General features: G+C 36.9%; 2 protein-coding genes across 3 annotated transcripts in view; both read right to left on the bottom strand.

The window, feature by feature from the left end:
• The window catches only part of LOC145109920 (low-temperature-induced cysteine proteinase-like), a 61,574-nt gene extending 38,699 nt beyond the window's left edge, over positions 1-22,875 (bottom strand). Inside the window, exons 1-5 of one of the 2 annotated variants that reach the window (XM_079047051.1) lie at positions 22,333-22,874; positions 21,712-21,947; positions 21,482-21,622; positions 20,660-21,109; positions 20,140-20,427 (exon numbers count right to left, since the gene is read on the bottom strand). In XM_079047051.1, the coding sequence (XP_078903177.1) occupies positions 20,347-20,427; positions 20,660-21,109; positions 21,482-21,622; positions 21,712-21,947; positions 22,333-22,819 (1,395 nt within the window). In that variant the 5' untranslated portion in view covers positions 22,820-22,874 and the 3' untranslated portion in view covers positions 20,140-20,346. Of the gene's footprint in view, positions 1-20,139; positions 20,428-20,659; positions 21,110-21,481; positions 21,623-21,711; positions 21,948-22,332 lie in introns of those variants that run through there. The other variant, XM_079047066.1, reaches the window with a different exon arrangement.
• Positions 5,034-8,036, bottom strand: LOC145109821 (low-temperature-induced cysteine proteinase-like). Its single transcript, XM_079046983.1, has 5 exons — positions 7,492-8,036; positions 6,851-7,086; positions 6,623-6,763; positions 5,356-5,805; positions 5,034-5,273 (listed from the first exon to the last, which is right to left on the bottom strand). Exons 1-5 carry the CDS (start codon positions 7,976-7,978, stop codon positions 5,193-5,195), a joined length of 1,395 nt encoding a protein of 464 aa, XP_078903109.1. The 5' UTR covers positions 7,979-8,036; the 3' UTR covers positions 5,034-5,192.
• Positions 22,876-23,477: the final 602 nt, after the last annotated feature.

Below are 23,477 nucleotides of genomic sequence, written 5' to 3'. Positions count from 1 at the left end.
CTATTGGTGTGAACAGTAACTAACCCCATCCGTTGGATCAGGATGCAATCGTAGGGACAAAAATTGATCAGGAGGCATTCACACGGATCGTCGATCAAACCCTTTAGCGACGCCCTTATTAGCGACGACACGAGGCTTTAGCGACGACAAAACGCGTATTGTCAAGTGTGTTCCCTAAAACTTCGTGTCGTCCCTAAAGCTTATATTTCTTGTTGTGTTTGTACTTTGCTTATATTTTGGTTAGTTGTTGGTTTAACTTATAAGATTATGTTGTTTCTTTTGTAGTTGGATATACTTCATACAATGCCAAAATACCCGATATGTATTGGTGCGACACTTGAAGAATGGTTTCGATCGTTGCCACCATGAAATGATACCAGATGGAACGAGAGGAGCGAGGGGAGTGATGATAACATGTAACTACCTGTAGGATTTATGTAATGTTTTGTTAGAATTAAAACATAGTTGACACTTAATGTTTGGATTAATACTTTGGGACGTCGTATCGTTAAATGTTTCGATCTACATTTCTGCAATTAATATTTCATAATAATTTTTATATTTTTATACTGTTATTTCTGCATTTTTAATGTTATATAATAAAAAAACTAAAAAAAGAGAAAACAAAAATTAGTGACGACACACCTTTAGCGGTGACGGAAGGCAATAACGGCGACCATTTGAGCATTAGCGACGAACCAACAACGGCGAAGCTTTAACGACGACACGTCGTTATTAATACCTTTAGTGACGACATTTTGATATTCTTGTAGTGAATTATCAAGAAATGCAATGGTGTCATTCATATTCTTTTTGCCTTTTTTTGCTTCTAGGTTCAACTTATTGGTTTTTTATGTCATCGTTTGTATGTTGCATTAAGCAACAAAAATAATAATAATAATAAAATAGCAATTGTAAAATCCATAAAATCATGTAGAAAATATATGTTGAGTTTCACAATGTTTATTGTCAAGGCCGGCCCTAAACATATACCGGGTGTGCGACCGCACAGGGCCCCCAAACAATGGGGGCCCGATATATATATATATATATATATATATATATATATATATATGAGATGTCGAGGTTAAAGTAAATAAAAAGCTGTTGGTTGACATGGCAAAGGCGCTTGACATTCATAGGTTAGGCTCAAGATCAAAACTTGGCACTAGCAATTCTGTTTTCTATTTTTATTATAATTCTTCTACCCATCCTTTTAATTCAAGCGTAACAAACACGTCATTAGTATCCCATAAGGAATTATCTAAGTCAAACACATCTTTAATTAAATTAGTATATAAGTCCAATTAAACTAAGTATATCACATAAAGAATTAGTATCTAACACAAACACGCATTTAATTACTATATATATATAAGTCCATAGCCTCTTTTATTTATTTGTTGAGTTTGGGCAATTCGGCAGCAAATGAAGAACTAAGAAACGGTTCGTTTCTTTTTTTCTTTTTTTTTCTCTAATGGTAATATTTATAATTCATAATTATTAGTACTTTTTATAATCATTAGTATTTTTTTTCTAGTTTACATTGTTATTGGTATTGCTCATTCAACATTTTGATATAGTCAATTAGATTTCTAGAGTTCTTTTATCATAGTTTTAATTTTTATCGAGTATTTGGTTGATTATTGTTATTTTATTTTCAGAAATAATGCCTCCTAAGTATTTATCTGGTAGTAAAAAACGTAAAAAGAGAAAAAGAATTGAAGAATCAACAAAGGCTAATAGTGGTTCTCTAGATAAGTTTTTCCAAAAAAAACCTAAAGTTCCTTCTCAAAATCAAAATAATGATGATATTTCTGATAATTTGGGTGTTGATGTTGAAGGAGATCAAATTAATGATGTTAATGTTGATAGTGTTAATTTCGATGGAGATCGTGTTGATGTTGATGATGGTAATAATGATGGTGATGACATTGAAGATGATGGTGATGATGATGATGATGATGATGGTGATGATGATGTTAATGTTAATAGTAATAATGTTGATATATTCGATCCAAGAAATTGGGATGGACTAAGCACAGACATGGTGAAACGTTTGGTAGAGAAAGGTCCTAAAAGGGATAATACTATTGATAAGGGTCCACTTGATAGATTTTCTAGACGGCTTTCTGCAACTATGTATACTAGAACTCTGCCAAATAAACAGACATGTGACAGAGAATGGCTAGTATATTCGAAAGAGCTTGATAAATTTTTTTGTTTTTGTTGTAAAATATTTAGAAAAGGGATCCCGAAAGGTCAATTGGATAGTGAAGGTTATGCAGATTGGCAACATCTTAGTACAAGACTTAAAGAGCATGAAGTTGGTTTGGATCATCTCACAAATTTATCTACTTGGTTTGAAATGCGTGAAAGATTGAAAGTTAATGAAACAATTGATAAAGTGGTGTATGATCAATTTAAGAAAGAAAGGGAGCATTGGAAACAAGTACTATTGAGGATTATTGCATTTCGTGGAACAAATGAAAAATTATATCAAAAGAATAATGGAAACTTTCTTGGAGCGATTGAGATGTTTGAAGAGTTTGACCTGGTTATGAAAGAGCATGTGCGTCGTATCAAAAATGATGAGATCCATGTACATTATCTTCGCTACAAGATCCAAAATGAGGTGATACTTTTACTAGCTGATGAAATTAAACGAGAAATCATTAAAAAAGTAAAGGAAGCAAAATATTACTCTATCATACTTGATTGTACCCCTAATACAAGTCACCAAGAACAAATGTCTTTGATAGTGAGGTATGTAAATTTCTCCTCCAATGATGTTACTGTTGAAGAATCCTTTTTAGGTTTTTTTAATGTTAATGATACCACTGGTAAAAGGCTCTTTGATATTACACACGATGAATTAAAATCTCTTGGTCTTGATATTGATGATATGCGGGGGCAAGGGTATGACAATGGATCAAACATGAGAGGAAAACATCAAGGAGTTCAAAAGAGATTTTTGGACATAAATTCTAGAGCATTTTATACTCCATGTGGTTGTCATAGTCTTAATCTTGCACTGTGTTACATGGCTAACAGTTGTAGTAAAGCTAGAGATTTTTTTAGAGTCATACAACAAGTATATACAATATTTTCCAATTCTACTAAGAGGTGGCAAATTCTGAAAGAGAATATCAAAGGTTTGACTCCAAAGTCATTGGCTGCCACTCGGTGAGAAAATCGTGTTGATAGTGTGAAGGCTATTAGACAACAACTTTCGGATTTAAGAGAAGCTTTACTTGAAGTTGCGGAAAAAGACAACGATGCTAAAATCCAAAGTGAAGCTAAATCGCTAGCAAATAATGAGCTTGGTGGATTTGAGTTTTTGGTATCCATAGTCATTTGGTATCAAATATTGTACATGGTGAACTTAGTCAGCAAAAAATTACAATCAAAAGATATGCTTCTCGATGTTGCTATTAACGAAGTGAATACGTTAATTGAGTACTTCAAGGAGTTTAGAGAAACAGGGTTCTCCAAGGCGATTGATGATGCAAAGGAACTTTCCGTTGAAATGAATATTGATCCGGTATTCTCTCAAAAGCGGCCGGTTAGTAGAAAAAAACAATTTGATGAGAATTCAAGTTATCAAGATGTTGTATTTTCAGCCGAGGAGAATTTTAAAGTTAATTACTTTTTATATATTGTTGATCAAGCGAGTGCTTCTCTTAAAACAAGATTTCAACAATACAAAGAGTATGAAAATATTTTTGGTTTCTTGTTTCCAAAAAAATTGAAGGAATTTGATGACAAAGATCTCAAGTCATGTTGTAGCCGTCTCGAAGCCGCACTTAAGTCTAGTGAACAACCAGATATCAATTCTCATGAACTTTATATGGAGTTAAAGCTGCTTGATTTGTTCTCACCGAGTGAAATTACGAGCCCTATTGATGTTTTAAAGTATATGAAAAAAGTCGATTGTTTTCCTAATGCAATTATTGCCTACAAAATCTTGTTGACTATTCACGTAACTGTCGCGTCTGCAGAAAGAAGTTTTTCAAAGCTAAAGTTGTTGAAGTCCTACCTAAGGTCCACAATGTCACAAGAAAGACTTAATGGATTGGCGATAATAGCTATTGAGAACGTTATATTGGAGACTATTGATTATGAAGAGTTGGTGAACAATTTTGCTTCCAAGAATGCTAGGAGAGTCTCGCGATTCATGTAGTTGTCTAAGATTATCTATTGTATGATCGTTCTTTTGTTTTGCTTCATATTATAACAATTATGAAATAATTAATGAATTTTTGGTACAAGTAAAAAATAAATATATATTTAGGGGCTTATTTTTTAGTTTCGCACCGGGCCCCTAAAATCAACGGACCTTCCCTGTGTATTGTGTAATAACAAAAAGTTTTCTAAACTTTACATCGATCGAAACAGCCCAACAAATTGGAGTCCAATGAAAACTGAAAAAAAAAAAAATGCCTTGATAATAACAGTACACAACGAGACAATAAGTTTTATAATTTTTTAGTCAAACTGCATGCGACTTTGATGGTGAGATTTAAGATAACGTGAACATGCTAGAACTTATAAGATAGGCTGGTGATGGGTAGAGAGGTGCGAATCCAGTTTGATCAAGTTACAACTTACAAGATATGGAAAACCACAACCAGAAGAAATAGTAGATAGATCATGGAACCCATACTTCACAGTGAATTATTTCCGAGACTTTGTCAGTGGATATCAGAGACTTGTACATTCAGATGTAAGAGTAGTACATTATCAAAGGTGACATTTGACGTTGCGTGATGGTGGATGGTTTATCACAAGATGAAAGCAATATAGAAAGATACAAAATTGCAAAACTGACCCCTAGATTTACTGTTTGCTTTCAAAATTTCAGGTTCATCCTTTACAGCTATTTTTTACTTGAGATTTGGGCGAGTGCGAAGATAAAGGAAAAAAAAGACAACCACAAGTACTATTTTTGCAATTTTCTCTAAAAGAAACCATGTAAAAGCACATTGGTATTTGGCAAAATTTATGAAAGGTTTAGTAAGAGGAAAGCAATATAAAAAGGAAAAGCATGAACGTGTCTCTTGATCAAATTCAGTACAGGAGGAATCAATGCAGTATTTACAAATGAGCATCTGATTATATTTATAATCAGATGGTAATCAAATAGTTTAAAGTTAAATAAAAACTTCAATAACACAAATCACATCATTTCCTCAAGCATTGTTCCTCTTCAAATTAGTCGGTGTCGCAAGAATACGCTTCAACGCCTGGATTTCCAATGGGCTGTTCTTCTTCTGCAAAAAACAAAATTCAAAAACTTGTCACATATCAGCTAGACACAATCTCATCTAACAGACGAAACAACAGTATTTTTACCTTTGAGCAAGTGCCACGACGCAAGTTACAAACGGGATAATCGTGAGGGCAGCAACTGTAATTATCATCACAACAAGAAGCACCTTCCAAGGGGCAACATCCCCACGCAAAGCACGCACCATGGTAGTTATAGACACAGCAACACGTGGTGCTTTGAGGGCAAGTGGCGTATTGATCGCAGACGATTTCAGGTTTGACCGGTGAAGGTGGTGATGGACCAGGGTTAGGTGGGTTTTGACCGTTTTTAATCGGGTAAGATGCTTCCATTGCTATTCCACATTTACCAACTTTTTCTTTTATATTTCTTTCCATTCTTATGTAACCTTCTTCACCCCAATCTGCAGCCCATGAGTTTCTCACCAGCCAGTAGTCCTTTCCATCTTCAGTCCCGTATCCGACCACAACCACACCGTGGTCCAAATCGGTCCCACATTGACCGGTAAAGATGCCCTGACAAAATTCAAGTTTGTCAGATTTATATATAATAAAGAATGAACGACTTTAAAATAAAAAGCATTTCAACTTCTAAAGATTAACAAGACAAAAGGGGTACCTAATCTTTAAAGGGAAAATACCGGCAATAGTCAAAAAAATGGAGGGTAATTTCAAAATTTAGACATGAAAATGGACATTTCCAGGTATAGACATGCATTCCGCGGAATGTACTGTAGCTCCACGGAATGGATCTTTAGATTTTATTTTTTTTTTCACATCGTTTCTTCGGGGTTTATATTAATTCCACAACTAATTATTTTCAAGAAAAAGATTATGATAGTATGATAATCTTTGCTTGAAAGAAAAAAAAAAAAAAAAAAAAAAAACTGAAGATCCATTCCTCGGAGCTACCTCCGCGGAATGGATCTTGAGGTTTTTTTTTTTTTTAATACACTCATTTATTTACGATTTTGCCATTCCACGGAGCTACCTCCGCGGAATCCATACTATATCCGAAAATCCAATTTTTTGTGTCTTTTTTGAAAATAGACCCCATTTTTTTACTATTGCCGGTATTTTCCCATCTTTAAATATAGTAATATAATATGTTATTAATTTACACCCACCCACCCCACAACGCTTGGGCCTCAACCAACAAGATTCCATGGAGAGACAAAAAAAAATACCAATTAAAAGATTCAAATTTATGCATATTCTATAATCATTGGCTAGAGTATATATCCATTGTTCATAAAATCCAAGGATTAGTAGATTATTTTGCAAACTTGTTTAATTAAAATTAAAGATTATGATTAAAGAATAAAGGGATTACCGAAGTGTAGAACTGGAAATCCCTGCCACCAGCTTCAATAGCAACAGTTACAGGCTGATTTGCAGCAGCCTTCAGCAATGCTGACTCATCGTTCACAGGAACATCTTCATAACTATCAATAGAAACAACCTTTGAATTTTTCTGCACAACAAGAAACACAATATAAAAATTCACTAATTTATTATGATAAGTATTGAAGTATTGAAAACAAGGAGATATGATACGAACCCTGGAACTGTCGCATCTTCCATCTTTGCCAGTGTAGGGATAATCTGTGTCAGTGTCTATTCCGCCATTTTTGATGATGAATTTAAAAGCATAATCCATATCACCACCATTGCATCCTTCGTTGTATGATGTATCACAATCCACCAGTTCTTGTTCTGAAAGTGTGATCAATTTACCAGTCGTGATCTGGTTTATCCCTTCTACTGATCCGATTGTTGAGAATGCCCAGCAACTCCCTTTAATTCAACAGACAACGATCCATCATATTAATCAACTTTGCAATACATGTTTTATAGTTTTCAGTTTACTTTTCTTATCAATTAGATGAAGATTTTTAGAAGAAATTAAAGAAGGACATGGAATTATCATTCCCAAATTCTTATAGAAGACAAAACATCTTCGATCGAAATCACGGTCCCACTTTCCCGGTTCTTGAGTATTTAGTACTGATTTCACTTTGTATTTTGTTTTAACTTCTTATGAACTAAAAATTATATTTACTAATGCTTATTCCAAATCGTTCACGTTCGTGCCCTAGTTTTAGTCTTTTCAAGACTTAGTGGGCACGTAATAAAACAAATGCTCAAAAAGGAGGGAAAAAGCAAAATAAAGCACAAAAGTAATTTTATAAAATAACTCACCGCAGCTTCCTTGATCTTTGACGGCAGCGACGGCACCTTTGGTCCTCCAGTCAACGAAATCAGGCAGGGCATCGCCGGAACGGGGAGCATAACGATCACTCTTCACGTTGTTCGACTTCCGCCTAGAACCGACCGTCTTAGCGCCGGTGTAGCCTAACCGGAACTCTTCCTTAGTAAGATCTGCGAACTTGTTGAGTCCAAGCTTGTAGGAATGATCGCCGGAGTTGTGCTCTTCTATGTACCTGAGGTTTTCTTTGAAGATCTGAAACCTCTGCTCCTTCTCTCCGAGGGCGTTGTAAAATTTACGATGTTTGACGAGCCAAGACTCGTACATAGCGTTGACGTCATCATCGGTGCGCCAGCTCGAGGAGGATGCGTCGGAGGTGGTCATGTGGGTGGCGTCGAAGCCTATGATCGACATGTCCATGGCTGATGAGACGACGAAGAGAGCAAAAAGCAAGAAAATCGCCATTGGAAGGAGCTTCATTGTTGTAGCTTATGTAGTTGTGTTGAAAAGAGAGAATGAGGAGAACGATGAGTGGAAAGGTAAGGAGAGGGAATGAATTTATAACGGGGAAGACGAGGGCAACGTCTCACGGGAATTAATTCAGATAGGTCGAGCAAAAACCGAACCGATAAAAGAAAAACCGCAATAAACCAAAACCGACGCAAAAACCGATGGTGCAGATTTTATTTTTTTGAAAAACCGAATTTATTGGTGCGGTGCGGTGTTTATCTAAAAAACGGACCACCAAAACCGAACCGCACCGCACCGCAAGCTTATTAATAATAAAATAAATCATTAATTTATATTATACAATTATACACATTATTTAAAAAACTAAAAAATTCTAATTTATACATATATTGAACTTGACGGTAATTAGTAATTAGATATTAGGTTTAATATGTGAGTTTGTCATTTTATGTTTGTGACTTAATGATTATGTGTAAACTGTAAACACTATGTGAGCTACAAGTTGCAAGCTTGTAACCTCTAAGCACAAATTGAATAAAAACATGAGTTTGGGAATATGGGTTGCAAATGAAGTGATCAAGTAAACAACATAAACAACTCAAAATTACAGCTTCTAAATGTGAGGAAACGAAATGATAGCATGTCATGCAATCATAAATCTTCACATGAACACCACGGTTAAAAAAATTGTACCGGTGAACATAAAAACCGCACCATATGTTTGAATCGGTTTAAAACCGACACCGAAGCGGTACAAACCGAAACCGCACTCAAAAACCGCAAAACCGAACCATTGAAAAACCGCACCCAACGGTTTCTAGAATTCAAAAACCGCACTTTGCGGTTTGCGGTTCGGTTTGTCCCTAAAACCGCACCAAACCGCACAATGCTCACCCCTAGATAACCTGATCAATTACTACTTTCCATATTAAATAAAAGGGATAATAGTATAATACTACCGAAGTATTTTTGAATTTCATTTAATTTATCTTAAATATTTTTTTACTGATTTGTCACTATTTTTAAAAAAACGTTTAAAATTTTATTTTTTAAAAGATGACCATTAGGTCAATGCCTAGGTGCCGGTTATTATTGACTTGGCTGGCATGGCGTTTTCCACTGACTTGGCATGTATACTTGGATTAAATGGGATCAAATGGCTGATGTGGCATGTTGATGAGGTTTGCCATGTTGGCATTCATTTTTTAAAGAACATCAAATAAAGGATTTCGGATTCAAACTCGTGAAACAGACCAACCATGGAACGCGCCTTACCAACTAAACCATCGTCACAGTTGAATAGCATCTCCCCAAAATGTATATATATCATGTACTTAGAAACGCCTATTTACATAAAAAGTATCATTTATACAGGAAAAAAAATGTGCATGATTCTATAGACGAAAGAATATTATAAAATATACTTTAATATAAACAACTTTTTTTATAAAAAAATGTATATATATATATATATTAAAAAAAGTGTATGATTATATAGACAAAACAATATTATAAAAACGTCTATTATACACAGGTCTGGTTATGAGCAATGGTAAGATGAACATGTGCACATAGCCTATTTTTCTATTGTATATTTTGAAATCAGACCCAAATGCAAAGGATAGTCGAGACCACTACACACTTTAATCAATTAGTCGTAGACTCGTAGTCCACACACGAAGGAATGAGGTGGTGTGTGCACTGCAATCATCCCGGACTCTTCCCTTTCAAACCAGAAGTACCTGAAACATAAACTGAAAATCATAAGCAAAAAGTTTGGTGAGTTCCCCAAAATACCACATACCATACATAATAAACACAAAATGGGATCCGCCCGTCATTGTGCCCCGCTTGGTATACAGATTTGTCAATCATCAGGCCCCGCATGGCATCGGGCCCCGCCCAGTATACGTATAAACATATAATCATACAATCACATGCGATAATCATAAAGATAATTGAAACATCCCAATTTTAAGATCCAAAAAGTTCATTTTTAAATTAAGAAAACCGGTATTCCCAAAACATCATCATATAAATCAAATGAAATAAATGTATCAGTTATCATTTCACATCAGAGTAAATCAAGAAAATGTGGAACGAGGTGGCGTGTGCTCTGCAATCATCCCGAGCTCTTCCATTTGAAAACTGAAGTACCTGAAACATAAACTGAAACCGTAAGCACAAATCTTAGTGAGTTCCACAAAATACGGCATACCATACATATCATACATATAACGGGCCCCGCCCACTGAGTATAACGGGCCCCGCCCTAACTCATATAACGAGCCTCACCCACTGAGTATAACGGGCCCCGCAGAAACTCATATAACGGGCCCGCCCACTGAGTATAACAGGCCCCGTCATAACTTATATACGGGACCCGCCCACTGAGTATAACGGGCCCCGCCCAAACTCATACAACAGGGCCCCGTCCGCTAAACATATAACCATATAATCATATAAACATTCCAACACATGCGAAAATCACAAAGATAATAGCATATTGTACAATCATTGGGCCCCGCCCAAATACAAATCATATATGCATAACCAGATACTAGCATACAGAATAACCATCGGGCAGTGCCCTGTAAGCATACAAACACATACATATGCAAGAGTCACGCAGACACCTAGCACCCTACATAGCAAACCATGGGCCGACATTGGTGCATTCGACCCGCTAACATAGTGAGGAAACTCACCTCGAACTGCTGAACCACACTGATAAATCCCTGGCTGTTGGCCCGCGAGAATCCTTGCGCTATCAATCACAAGTTACTCATCCATTAATAATCGGACCCGAACCACACTAAGTGTCCAAACTAGGGTAAAAGACCTTTTAACCCTCTTCATAACTTGGCCCAAAGCCAAGGCCCAATTCAACAATCCAAAAGCCCAAATCCCAAATAAACACCCAAGGCCCAAATATGGCCTAATATATCCCATGGACAAACCTGATCAAACTTTTGGTCAAAGTCAAAGTCAACAGTCCATGTTGACCAAACACGTTGTGTTGCCCCTTGGCCACGCCGTGCTCCGACAGCATCCAAACAGTCGGGAAACCCCAGCCAACACGCCGTGTTTGTCGAAGTTCCAACAGCTTAATACATTAAGTTGTTTTCTCCGATTCCAAGAGCTCCAAAGCTCAGATCTAGTCCATAATGTGGTCCAGAAGGATAAAGTTTCCAACTTTATCCATTGGGACTACCCAAAAAGGTTCAAAACTCAATCCATAAAGCTTAATAATGCAAGAGCTTAACCAACAAGCACTTAATCCTTAAGGTCCGAAGTCCATCCTTTCTAGAAGTGATTCAAACACCAAAACCATCCCAAAGGTTGGTGCTTTATAGACATACATGTCCAATGCATGTCCTGAACCCATATTAGGTCAAAATGGGGATTTATGACCTAATCTTTATGCATAACATCAAAACTTGATTATAATCCAGATCCAAAACACTACTAACTTCTCTTGACCTGGAGATTCATAAAGTTGCAAACTTTATGAGGTCTAACCATTCCATCATTCAAGAATAAGAAGCTAAAGGAACAAAACTCAAGATCTAACAGCTTGGAATGATAAAAATCGAGTCTTAGACACTTACAAAGGTCCAGAAGAGTGCCAAGATGGAGAATGGGGACTTGCTTGCTTGATCTTTGCTTCCTTCCTCCTCATTCTTCCTTCTTTAGCTTCAAAAACACCAAACTAGCTCTAAAAATGAAGGAATATTATTAGGGTTTCTTTCAGGGATTTAGGGGCTGAGGATGGACAAACCGTAGCCTCCTTATTCCTTTAAATAGGGAGCAAAAACCCGGAAGATTAGGGTTTCCATTCGAGCCGTCAACACCCCGTGTTCCAAGAGGCAACACGCCATGTTGACCTTAATGAAAATCGCGCTTCTTCTTATCTAGACACATCGTATTGGTTCCTCCAATACACAGTGTCCAATCCTCAAAAGGGGATTTATCCCCAACAATTGATCCTCAAGATTATGGGTGTTACAACTCTCCCTCACTTAAATTAGATTATGTCCTCAAAATCATTCCTTACCATCCCAGGAACGCCAAACAGCCTGAAGAACGCAACCCCAACCCCGAGCATACAACGACCTTCCCAAGGCTACCGAACCCAACCCTAGCAGGGCTCTCCAACCCGAAGATGAAGAGTCATTTCTCAGTCTAAAACAATCCCTTGCAAAATAACCACACAGAATAATCACATCTACACATCCTGAAATTTGAAATCCCGAATTGGTTTGACTCCCTGACAGACCGACCATACTGAACCATTCCTAATTCCATACTACGTATCCCTCAACCGACTACTCAACTTTTGATAACCGGAGGTTCCTACTAGAAAACAACATCACAGACCATACGCTGCTGTCGGCAGCCTTTCTCTTGACCAAAGGGACAAATATTCCTTCGAGGGAAGACTCATCCTGATGACAACAATTCCATGAATATAATGAACAACACGGGACAAACTGGGAGATAAACCTTCTAGTGCTGAACAAGATACTGCTTCCTTTAACTGCCGAACCAACATACCGCTGCTGAAATTCCGAAACCCCATACTTGGCTGACCCCCACACAGATAGAACCAAATCAAAACACAAGAGCCTAATCTACCATCAAAACTGAAACCATCATTTAACCCTGAACCTTTCAATTGATCCCTTTGGCATAATTATTCCTTAATTCACATCCCACTGAAATGAAGACCTTGCCCATAAATGCCCGCGATACACAACGTGAGTTCCCACTAAGAACCAACTCGGTACTTAACTCGTAACCCGAGATCCAAGGATCTTTACTTTCATTTCACCTGAAACCTTCTGATTCACAACAACCCCGCGCTAACCCGGGATACATAAAGGTTCCCAAACCATCTCAGAGACTCCCAGTATCACACATGTGTTGGATTAGGTGTCTAAGCCCATAACTATAATTGGTATCTACTTGACCCGATAATAGCGTGGTCCTTTTGGGTTGCCTTCACCGGAGCAATTTGATAGGATGAATATTTGAGAAAGAGGATATTTTTGATTTATTAATACATTATATGAATAATATATTAATTGAGAAATCATATTATTTAATTTCTATTGATCAAGAATTAATTTGGAATTAATTTAGTGATCAAAAGAGATTGATTAAATTAACGAGGACTGATTAGGTAAATCAGCAATACTTATAGTTTGGGCTAATGATCCATGTTGATTAAGGATAAAGTTTCCAACTTTTTCCATTGGGACTACCCAAAAAGGTTCAAAAATCAATCCATAAAGCTTAATAATGCAAGAGCTTAACCAACAAGCACTTAATCCTCAAGGTCTGAAATCCATCCTTTCCAGAAGTGATTCAAACACCAAAACCATCCCAAAGGTTGGTGCTTTATAGACATACATGTCCAATGCATGTCTTGAACCCATATTAGGTCAAAATGGGGATTTATGACCTAATCTCTATGCATAACATCAAAACTTGATTATAATCCAGATCCAAAACACTACTAACTCCTCTTGACCTGGAGATTCATAAAGTTGCAAACTTTATGAGGTCTAACCATTCCATCATTCAAGAATAAGAAGCGAAAGGAACAACACTTAGGATCTAACAACTTGGAATGATAGAAATCGAGTCTTAGACACTTACAAAGGTCCAGAAGAGTGCCAAGATGGAGAATGGGGACTTGCTTGCTTAATATTTGCTTCCTTCCTCCTCATTCTTCCTTCTTTAGCGTCAAAAACACCAAACTAGCTCTAAAAATGGAGGAAGATTATTAGGGTTTCTTTCAGGGCTTGAGGGGCTGAGCATGGACAAACCGTAGCCTCCTTATTCCTTTAAATAGGGAGCAAAACCCAGAAGATTAGGGTTTCCATTCCAACCGTCAAAACGTCGTGTTCCAAGAGGCAACACGTCGTGTTGACCTTAATGAAAACCGCGCTTCTTCTCATCTAGACACGCCGTGTTGGTTCCTCCAACACGTCGTGTCCAATCCTCAAAAGGGGATTTACTCCCAATAATTGATCATCCAGATTCCGTGTGTTACAATAATAGCATACAAAATAGTCATTGGCCCCCGCCCGGCATCAGGCCTTGTGTAACACCCGCAGATCCGGGCTAGTCAATTTAGAGACAATGAGCGTCAAAAATGAGTTTTTGATGGAAGATTACTTAGAATAAATAATCTTAACCAATTTGTAGAATATGTCTCAAGGGTTCCGTACATATAAAGAACGCCGAAATCTGAGTTATAACGAAGAAGTTATGGCCTGTCGAAGTTTTTCGGCAAAACCGGCACGACACCGAGAGACGTAAATAGTGAATTTATGATGGAGGACTTTTTAGCCTTAGTAATCTAAAGAAAAGTCATAGTTTTTGTTAAACCGAGAACATCCATAAAAAGAACGCCCAAATCTGACTTCGTATGAGGAAGTTATGATTTTTTTTAAGATTTGGCATAGCAGTGCAAGGCCGGAAACTCGAATTTTAGTTCGAGCGGTTTTTGGCCTACGCGACCTAAATGAGAGTTGAAGATCTCATTAATAGGAACTCAACGGTAAAAAGACAGACGAAAACGGAGCCTGTATGTAGAAGTTATGAATTGTACGTAGTCATTTAACAGTATAATCTTCTCATACTGTTAAATTTAAGATCGGTCGAGAATTAGCCAATGGGGTCAAAAGGAAAGTTGTAGAGCTTGTCATTACCTACGCGTGGATATAAAGAACGTCGAAAACGGAGATCGTATGCGAAAGTTATGGGGTTTAGAAGTCGACAGGGTGCTGCAGCGAAGTGGGTGACGTGGCACAATCTGATGACGAAACGTGGCACCAACTCGACGAGTTGGACTATCAACTCGACGAGTTGGGGGTCAGAAACTCGACGAGTTGGGCTAGAAACTCGACGAGTTCACCCCTTTTTCAGCCTATAAATACCCCCGAGAGTTCCTTCATTTTTCATACCAAAACCCACTTATTCTTCTCTCTACTCACTCTCTAAACCTCCCAAAACACCCCAAGAAGCCTAGGAAACCTTTCTAGCTCTAGAAGGAAGCCTCGGAGATCCCGGAGTCTCCAAGAAAAAAAGTTTTTCGGTTCGAAACTCTGCCCGTGTAGAGCCCGGTTTCAAGCAAACTTCCCGGTTTCGTCAAAGAAGATTATTTTTAGAAGCGAGGTGCTGTCCGAATCACTCCTTATCAGGTGAGTGCATAGTTACTTTCATCTTACACATAGATATGAAGTATTTTATATAAATTACGTGTTATGTGGGCATATCTACTTAAGATTCGTGCTAGATGAAAAAAAACTTCTTTGTTTTTAAGATCTAAGCTGTATATGTATTTTATACTTTGAGATCTATGTTGGATGAAAGATCGAACTTCTTTCTTTACAGATCTGAACCTTTTTCTTCAGATCTAGGCTTTAGATGTACTTTGTTTATAGAATTGAACATTTTTCTTCAGATCTAGGCTGTGGATGTACTTTGTTTACAGATCTGAACCTTTTTCTTCAGATCTAGGCTGTAGATGTACTTTGTTTACAGATCTGAACCTTTTTCTTCAGATCTAGGCTGTAGATGTATTTTGTTTACAGATTTGAGCCTTTTTCTTCAGATCTAGGCGGTAGATCTAAAGCTATATAGGTATTTTATATCTACAAAAAAATATTGGGTAGAACATGGGTAGATAAATGATGAGGTATGAAAGATGATATAAGTGAATATTGGTAGCTGTATCATAACCTATAGATGATTTTGAAACGCAATGTACTCTAAACATCCTAGCAGATGCGCCTATAGGATAATATCGGCAGCTGCGCCTAATAGAGAACGTCATAATCCTGGCAGCTGCGCCTAGCTGATGATATTGGCAGCCGCGCCTAAAAGATAACGTTAGCAACTGCGCCTAATAGATGATACTGGCAGCTGCGCCTAGTTGAGTACAACACAATCCTGGCAGCTACGCCTAAAGGATAATAATGGTAGTTGTGCCTAATAGATGACATTAGCAGTAATGGACTTCGCGCGTATTCCCTAGGATAAACCTTAGGAATGAATGAATGAAGGATAACTGATTCTTAGGGTAAACCTTAAGAATAAAGATAATGGGGATGGGTAATCGGGTTGATTGTTTGATGATTAAACATAATAATTATATTATTGTGGATTGAAAACCCTATGTACTCACCAGGTTTCCCAACCTGACTCACTCAGTTTATTTGTATCACAGGTGTCAATATAAAGCTGCAATACACTGAGATATTTAAAAGAGATGTAGATCACTAGTGTAAATGAATGTAAGTTCTGTTTATGCTTATGTTCCTGTATTGACGATGACATCCCAAATGTTTTAAAATGAATAAAAATACATTTCTTCGGAAATGCTTTGATAATGTATTTATCATGTTTTTCTGGGAACAAATTCCGCAAGATTTTTATTAAAAGAAGTACTCTGATTTTTATAAAGCATAAACAAAATCGGTCTTTTTTGGCCGTAAAAATGGGGATGTCACACCTTGCCCGGTAAGCATACAAGCACATAAAACATGCAAGATTCACGCATACATCTAGCATCCTAACATAATAAACCATGGGCCGGTATTGGTGCCTTCGACCCGCTAACACAGTAAGGAAACTTACCTCAAGCTGCTGAATCACTCGACTGAATCTCCGACTGCTCCCCCGGAAAAATCCTCGTGCTATCAAAATCAATAACATCCAATTATTAATTGGATTCTGACCCATAAACAAAAGTCTAAGCTATTTGGCCCATAACCAGGGTAAAAGACCATTTTACCATTTATCTAACTTGGCCTAAAGCCAAGGCCCAACTCAGCTGTTCAAAAGGCCCAAATCCTAAAGCCCAATTTATGGCCTAATCTTCCATATTGGGCCCAATACCCATCATGGGCTTAAAATGTTAGGAAGCCCAACATAATAGCCCTAAGCCCAAAACAGAGGTCTAATGGCCCAACCAGGACCAAACTTTTAAATCCAACTATGGTCCAAAACCGAAAATGGCCAAGCCCAAAACAGCCTCTGTTGAGTACGCGGGGCGTACTTAGCTCGTACGCCTAACGTACTCCCCTGTCCTCAAGTCTTCTTCATTCAGCACTTAAACATTTAAGGCTTTTCTCCAAACTCTCATATATGGTCCCTAAGGGTGACTTATCGCGTGAAGTTGGCAACTTTACATACATGCATGGTTTAATGGGACTTAAAAGCTCAAAAAGTGCTTAACATCAAAATACTCCATAAAGTTGACATTTTTATGAACATGGGGACTGAATGGAGCTAAGATCTAGCACCCATTGCTTTTGGAGTAGATCAAAAGCTCACCTTTAACACAAAAGACTCAAAAGTGCACCAAATACCCCATAAAGTACATCTAACATATATGATCATCAATGTGTGAGCTTTTTACCTCAATAAGCTTGCAAATGAGAAGCTAGCCTTGGATCTACAAGCTCAAGCCACTCCTTCAAGTGTTCCTCCTTCTTCTTCTCCTTCACAAACCACCAACAAACACTCTTTAAAGCTCAAAACTCATCAAATCACTCTAGGGTTTCGTTTTTTGGGACAAGGAGGATGGAGGTTGATCAATAGAGGTCCAAGATGGGGTTTAATACATTTAAATAGGGTACAAACCCTAAAAATTAGGGTTTTCCCCAGCCTTGCGTACGCCATGCGTACTCCACGTACGCCCCGTGTATGTGGGTGATATCTGAATCAGTCATCGGGCTAGTACGCCAAGCGTACCACTTAGTACTCCCCGCGTACTAGCTAAAGGACCAAAATGAAAGGTTTTTCAATAAAGGGGTTAAAAGTGAAACTTACCAAATTCGAGTGTTACATTATGACCCGCAATGATCTGAAATAAACATCACTCTTGTTAATACTGATTACTATAAAAGAGCAACATTCCATTTTCCATAAACCAAGAAATCATATTTTCAGAGACACGTTTCATGAGAAAACAAAGAAAACGAAATAACAAATATAAAAAAATAAAAATAAATAAATACTTGTTTACGCTCTTGTTTGACAATGACGATCGGGAGGAAGATAGTGGCAACACGGTCTACGATGACAAAGAAGCAAGTGGTGGTTGGTAACCTTTTGGGTTCAAAATGGATCTAGGGGTGTTCATCGGTTCAAATTCATTATATTTCAATGGAACTGGTCCAATTCAATGGATATCATCCATTGGATGTTGGATTTTATCAACCGATTCAATCCAATTTAGTATAAAAAACCAATGATCGGTCTTATCAATTGGATATTTTTAATTGGTTAAATCCGTTTGTTATCTATTATCCAACCAATTATAATCTCCTTCTATAAAATAAAAAAAATATAACTACGATAACTAAAAATAAAACTATAAACAATTACATTAAATAATATTAACAAAGTAACATTAACTACAGGTCTTCAACTTATTTTCTTATTGAATAATTAATAATATTAACTGGATTTGGATAATAATATTGGATATTTATTGGACTACAATTGCATATTCAATTGGATCAGATCGGTTCGGTTATCAATTGCATTTTCAGAATGATCAAATAACTTATCCAATCTAATTGGATTTTAGAATTTTACATTCGATCCAATCCAATTGTAATTGAATATCCTATCCAATTGATCGGTTCGTAATTGGATCGGTCGATTTCAATTCGATCGATTAATTATACACACCCCTAGATGGACCTGTTGTTGCTCTTGTTTGTTGGGACAACATTGACCAAGTCGATCCAACCAACTCCACCTGAACACGCCAAAAATAAATGTCACATTTCATGAACTCGCGTCCACAAATAGGCTAGGCATGAATGTATGTAGGCTTAACTCATCTTTTGTCTTCACTAAAACCTTTTGAAGACATAACAAGAAAAAATAATAGAACTTAAATCCACATTATTAGTTTCTCCTCCCACCAATGTTTGCCAACTTGCAAATTACCCACTAAATTTCTAACACGCTATACCTTAAGACTTTGATTAGTACAATTACATATAATACATTAATCATTTATAAATCCAATCCAATCAAAGTTAATAAAATAATATTGAATGATCAACCGGAATTTTTCTACGTGTCTATTTATTATATTTTACATTTCATAATTATTTATGAGCTAGTTTTTATCCAACTTTGTTTTTATCACTTACCATTACATAAAGTTGTTTGGATCAAGATCACGAATAAGTGTGTGTGAGCATAAGAGATCTATGGCATATTTCCTGAAATGGAAAAAAGTTAAATAAAGACAAATTTATTAAACTTTATTACTCAACGTAGAAAACTTTACTTACTTTAAAATCTATATTAAATTGTTCTTTCTACTTTGAGTTAAAATGAAACATCAATATATAAAACGAATTCATGTCCCAACCATATAAACCGCCTAAAACGGATTTTCAAGAACTGCAATGGCCAATGGTGTCATACATTTTTTTCAACTTTTTTGGCTTCTAGGTTCTATTGGTTTTTGGATTTATCTTTTGTCTGTTGAATAAAACAACAAAAAATAGCAATTGAGTGTTTGGACTTGTTAGAAGCGGAAAATCCATAAAATCATTAAGTTTTGCAATAACACACAACAAGGCCAAAAATCCAACGAAAACTGAAAATGCCTTGATTAATAACACACAAGGAGGCAAAAAAAAATTTATAATCTTTTACTCAAACTACGGGTTTGATGGTGAGATTTAAGATGACGTGAACATGGTAGAACAATAGAACATGGGTACAGAGGTGTGTGAATCTAGTTTGATCAGGTTACAAAATCTGGAAAACCACAACGAAACGAAATAGTAGATGGAAACCCATACCTCAGAATGAATTATTTCTGATACTTTGTCAATGGATATTTAGAGACTTGTAAATTTTGCTATAAGAGTAGTACGTTTTCAAAGGTGACTTCCGTCTTTGCGTGATGGTGGAAGGTTTATCAACATAAAACCAATATAGAAATATAGAAAGAGACAAAATTGCAAAAATTGTCGACTCAGAGAGTTTTAAAGTTTTAGGTTTGATCCTTTACATTTACTTTAATTTTCGCCACTACACGGAAAAAAAAAAAGGCAAACCAAAGTGACCATTTTTGCAATTTTCATTGGAAAAAAACATGTAATAAAAGCACATTGCTATTTGGTATAAGTTTATGAACGGTTTATTAGGAGGAAAGCAATATAAAAGGAAAAACATGAGTTTGTCTCTTGTCAAATTCAGTACATGAATCAATGCAGTATTTACAAATGAACATCTGATTATATATTTATAATCAGATGGTAATCAAATAGTTTAAAGTTAAATAAAAACTTCAATAACATAAATCACGTCAACATCTCATTTCCTCAAGCATCGGTCCTCTTCACATTAGTGGGTGTAGCAAGAATACGCTTCAACGCCTGGATTTCTAATGGGCTGTTCTTCTTCTGTAAAACACAAAATTTAAAAACATGTCACATCAACTAGACACAACATGTCACTTCACATCTGCCTTTTATATATATATATATATATATATATATATATATATATATATATATATATATATATATATCAGGGTCTCCTCTCTCCCTCTAATAGACCCCACAGAATTAAGAGACAAAAATCAAGGACTCCGCATATCTAAAAGACGAAACAACAAAACAACAATATTTTTACCTTTGAGCAAGTGCCACGGCGCAAGTTACAAACGGGATAATCATGAGGGCAGCAACTGTAATTATCATCACAACAAGAAGCACCTTCCAAGGGGCAACATCCCCACGCAAAGCAGGCGCCATGGTAGTTATAGACACAACAACAAGTGGTGCTTTGAGGACAAGTGGCGTATTGATCGCAGATGATTTCAGGTTTGACCGGTGAAGGTGGTGATGGACCAGGGTTAGGTGGGTTTTGACCGTTTTTAATCGGGTAAGATGCCTCCATTCCTATTCCACATTTACCAACTTTTTCTTTTATATTTCTTTCCATTCTTATGTAACCTTCTTCCCCCCAATCCGCAGCCCATGAGTTTCTCACTAGCCAGTAGTCCTTCCCATCTTCGGTCCCGTATCCAACCACAACCACAGCGTGGTCCAAATCGGTCCCACATTGACCAGTGAAGACACCCTGACAAATTCAAGTTTGTCAGGTTTTATATTTAATAAAGAAAGAACGACTTTAAAATAAAAAGCATTTCAACTTCTAAACATTAACCAGACAAAAGAGGTGCCTAATCTTCAAATACTCGTATAATAGTATAATGTGATTAATTTACACCCACCCACCCCCACAACCCTTGGGCCTCAACCAACAAGATTCCATGGAGACACAAAAAGATTAACAATTAAAAAATTCAAATTTGTGCATTATATAACCATTAGCTAGAATATTCATGTTATGCTTTATATCCATTGTTCATAAAGATCAACGATTAGGACATTGTTTTGCTAACTTGTTTAACTAAATTCAAAGATTATGATTAAAGAATAAAAGGATTACCGAAGTGTAGAACTGGAAATCCCTGCCACTAGCTTCAATAGCAACAGTTATAGGCTGGTTTGCAGCAGCCTTTAGCAATGCTGACTCATCGTTCACAGGAACATCTTCAAAACTATCAATAGAAACAACCTTTGAATTTTTCTGCACATCAAGAAACACAATACATATAATCAGTAATTTATTATGATTGGAAGCATTGAAATTTGAAAACAAGGAGATATGATACGAACCCTGGAACTGTCGCATCTTCCATCTTTGCCAGTGTAGGGATAATCTGTGTCAGTGTCTATTCCGCCATTCTTGATGATGAATTTGAAAGCATAATCCATATCACCACCATTGCATCCTTGGTTGTATGATGTATCACAATCCACCAGTTCTTGCTCTGATAATGTGATCAGCTTACCAGTCGTGATCTGGTTTATCCCTTCTACTGATCCGATTGTTGAGAACGCCCAGCAACTCCCTTTAATTCAACAGACAACGATCCATCATATTAATCAACTTTGTAATACATGTTTTATAGTTTTCAGTTTACTTTTCTTAAAAATTAGATGAAGATTTAAAAAATAAAAAAAAATTAAAGAAGGATATTGAATTATCATTCGCAAATTCTTATAGAAGACAAAACATCTGCAATCGTAATCACGGACCCACTTTTCTAGTTCTTGATACGTTGACCAATCAAAATCATGCTGAAGTATAGTATTTAGTTCCAATTTCACTTTGTATTTTGTTTTTATGAACTAAAAATTTATATTTACTCATGGTTAACTGATTATAAAGCAAATGCTTAAAAAGGAGGGAAAAAGTAAAATAAAGCACAAAAATAATTCTATAAAATAACTCACCGCAGCTTCCTTGATCTTTGACGGCAGCGACGGCACCTTTGGTCCTCCAGTCAACGAAATCAGGGAGGGCATCGCCGGAACGGGGAGAATAACGATCACTCTTCACGTTGTTCGACTTCCGCCTAGAACCGATCGTTTTAGCGCCGGTGTAGCCTAAACGGAACTCTTCCGTGGTCAGATCTGCGAACTTGTTGAGTCCAAGCTTGTAGGAATGATCGCCGGAGTTGTGCTGTTCTATGTACCTAAGGTTGTCTTTGAAGATCTGAAACCTCTGCTCTTTCTCTCCAAGGGCATTGTAAAATTTGCGATGCTTGACGAGCCAGGACTCGTACATAGCGTTGACTTCGTCGTCGGTGCGCCAGCTCGAGGAGGATGCATCGGTAGTGGTCATGTGGGTGGCGTCGTAGCCAATGATCGACATGTCCATTGCTGATGAGACGACGAAGAGAGTAAAAAGCAAGAAAATCGCCATTGGAAGGAGCTTCATTGTCGGAGCTTGTGTTGAAAAGAGAGAAGAGGAGAACGATGGAGTGGAAAGGTGAGGGGAGGGAATGAATTTATAATGGGAGAGACCAGGGCAACGTGTCATGGGAATATATTTAGATAACCTTTGGAATTAGATAACCTCATTAAGTACTACTTTCCATAAAAAAATTAAAATTACTTTCCTTATTAAATCGAATTATTCTCTATAGAGGATACGACAAAAATAACAATAAACAAATGAGTTTGTAAAGGGTCTGCTGATGATGTCAATTGCATCCCGTTCAATATATATTTTGTTCTCATCCTTGCAATCCCTAGTGGCGATTTTCAAACAGGAAATAAATTTTCATGTCCGTAAGTCATCATACAACAATGTCCGCATCAAAAATGGTATCTGAATAATAATAAAAATGGGTTCGTAGGTTCTTCTTCTTGATTTCATTTGGGAAAACAAGTTTGTAGGAAAGGGTGGTTGGCGGTGGATTCCAAGTGGTATTTGGGGTAGGTGGTAGTATCCGAGGGTAGAGGTGGGGTGGTGACAGGAGGAGAGAAAGCAATCGATAGAGAGATAAAGAGAATGAATGAGAGGGAATATGTATGGGTAAATAAGAACCATTTTTGCAAAAGCAAACTATTTTTTGGACCTTAGTCAAGGAACA

The sequence above is a fragment of the Lactuca virosa genome, chromosome 1, assembly GCF_052849685.1.
Source record: "Lactuca virosa cultivar CGN04683 chromosome 1, Lactuca_virosa_CGN04683_v6, whole genome shotgun sequence".
In the NCBI taxonomy this organism is placed as follows: Eukaryota; Viridiplantae; Streptophyta; class Magnoliopsida; order Asterales; family Asteraceae; genus Lactuca; species Lactuca virosa.
Note: the sequence above shows the minus strand (reverse complement) of the source record. Positions and strands in the feature narration are given on the sequence as shown.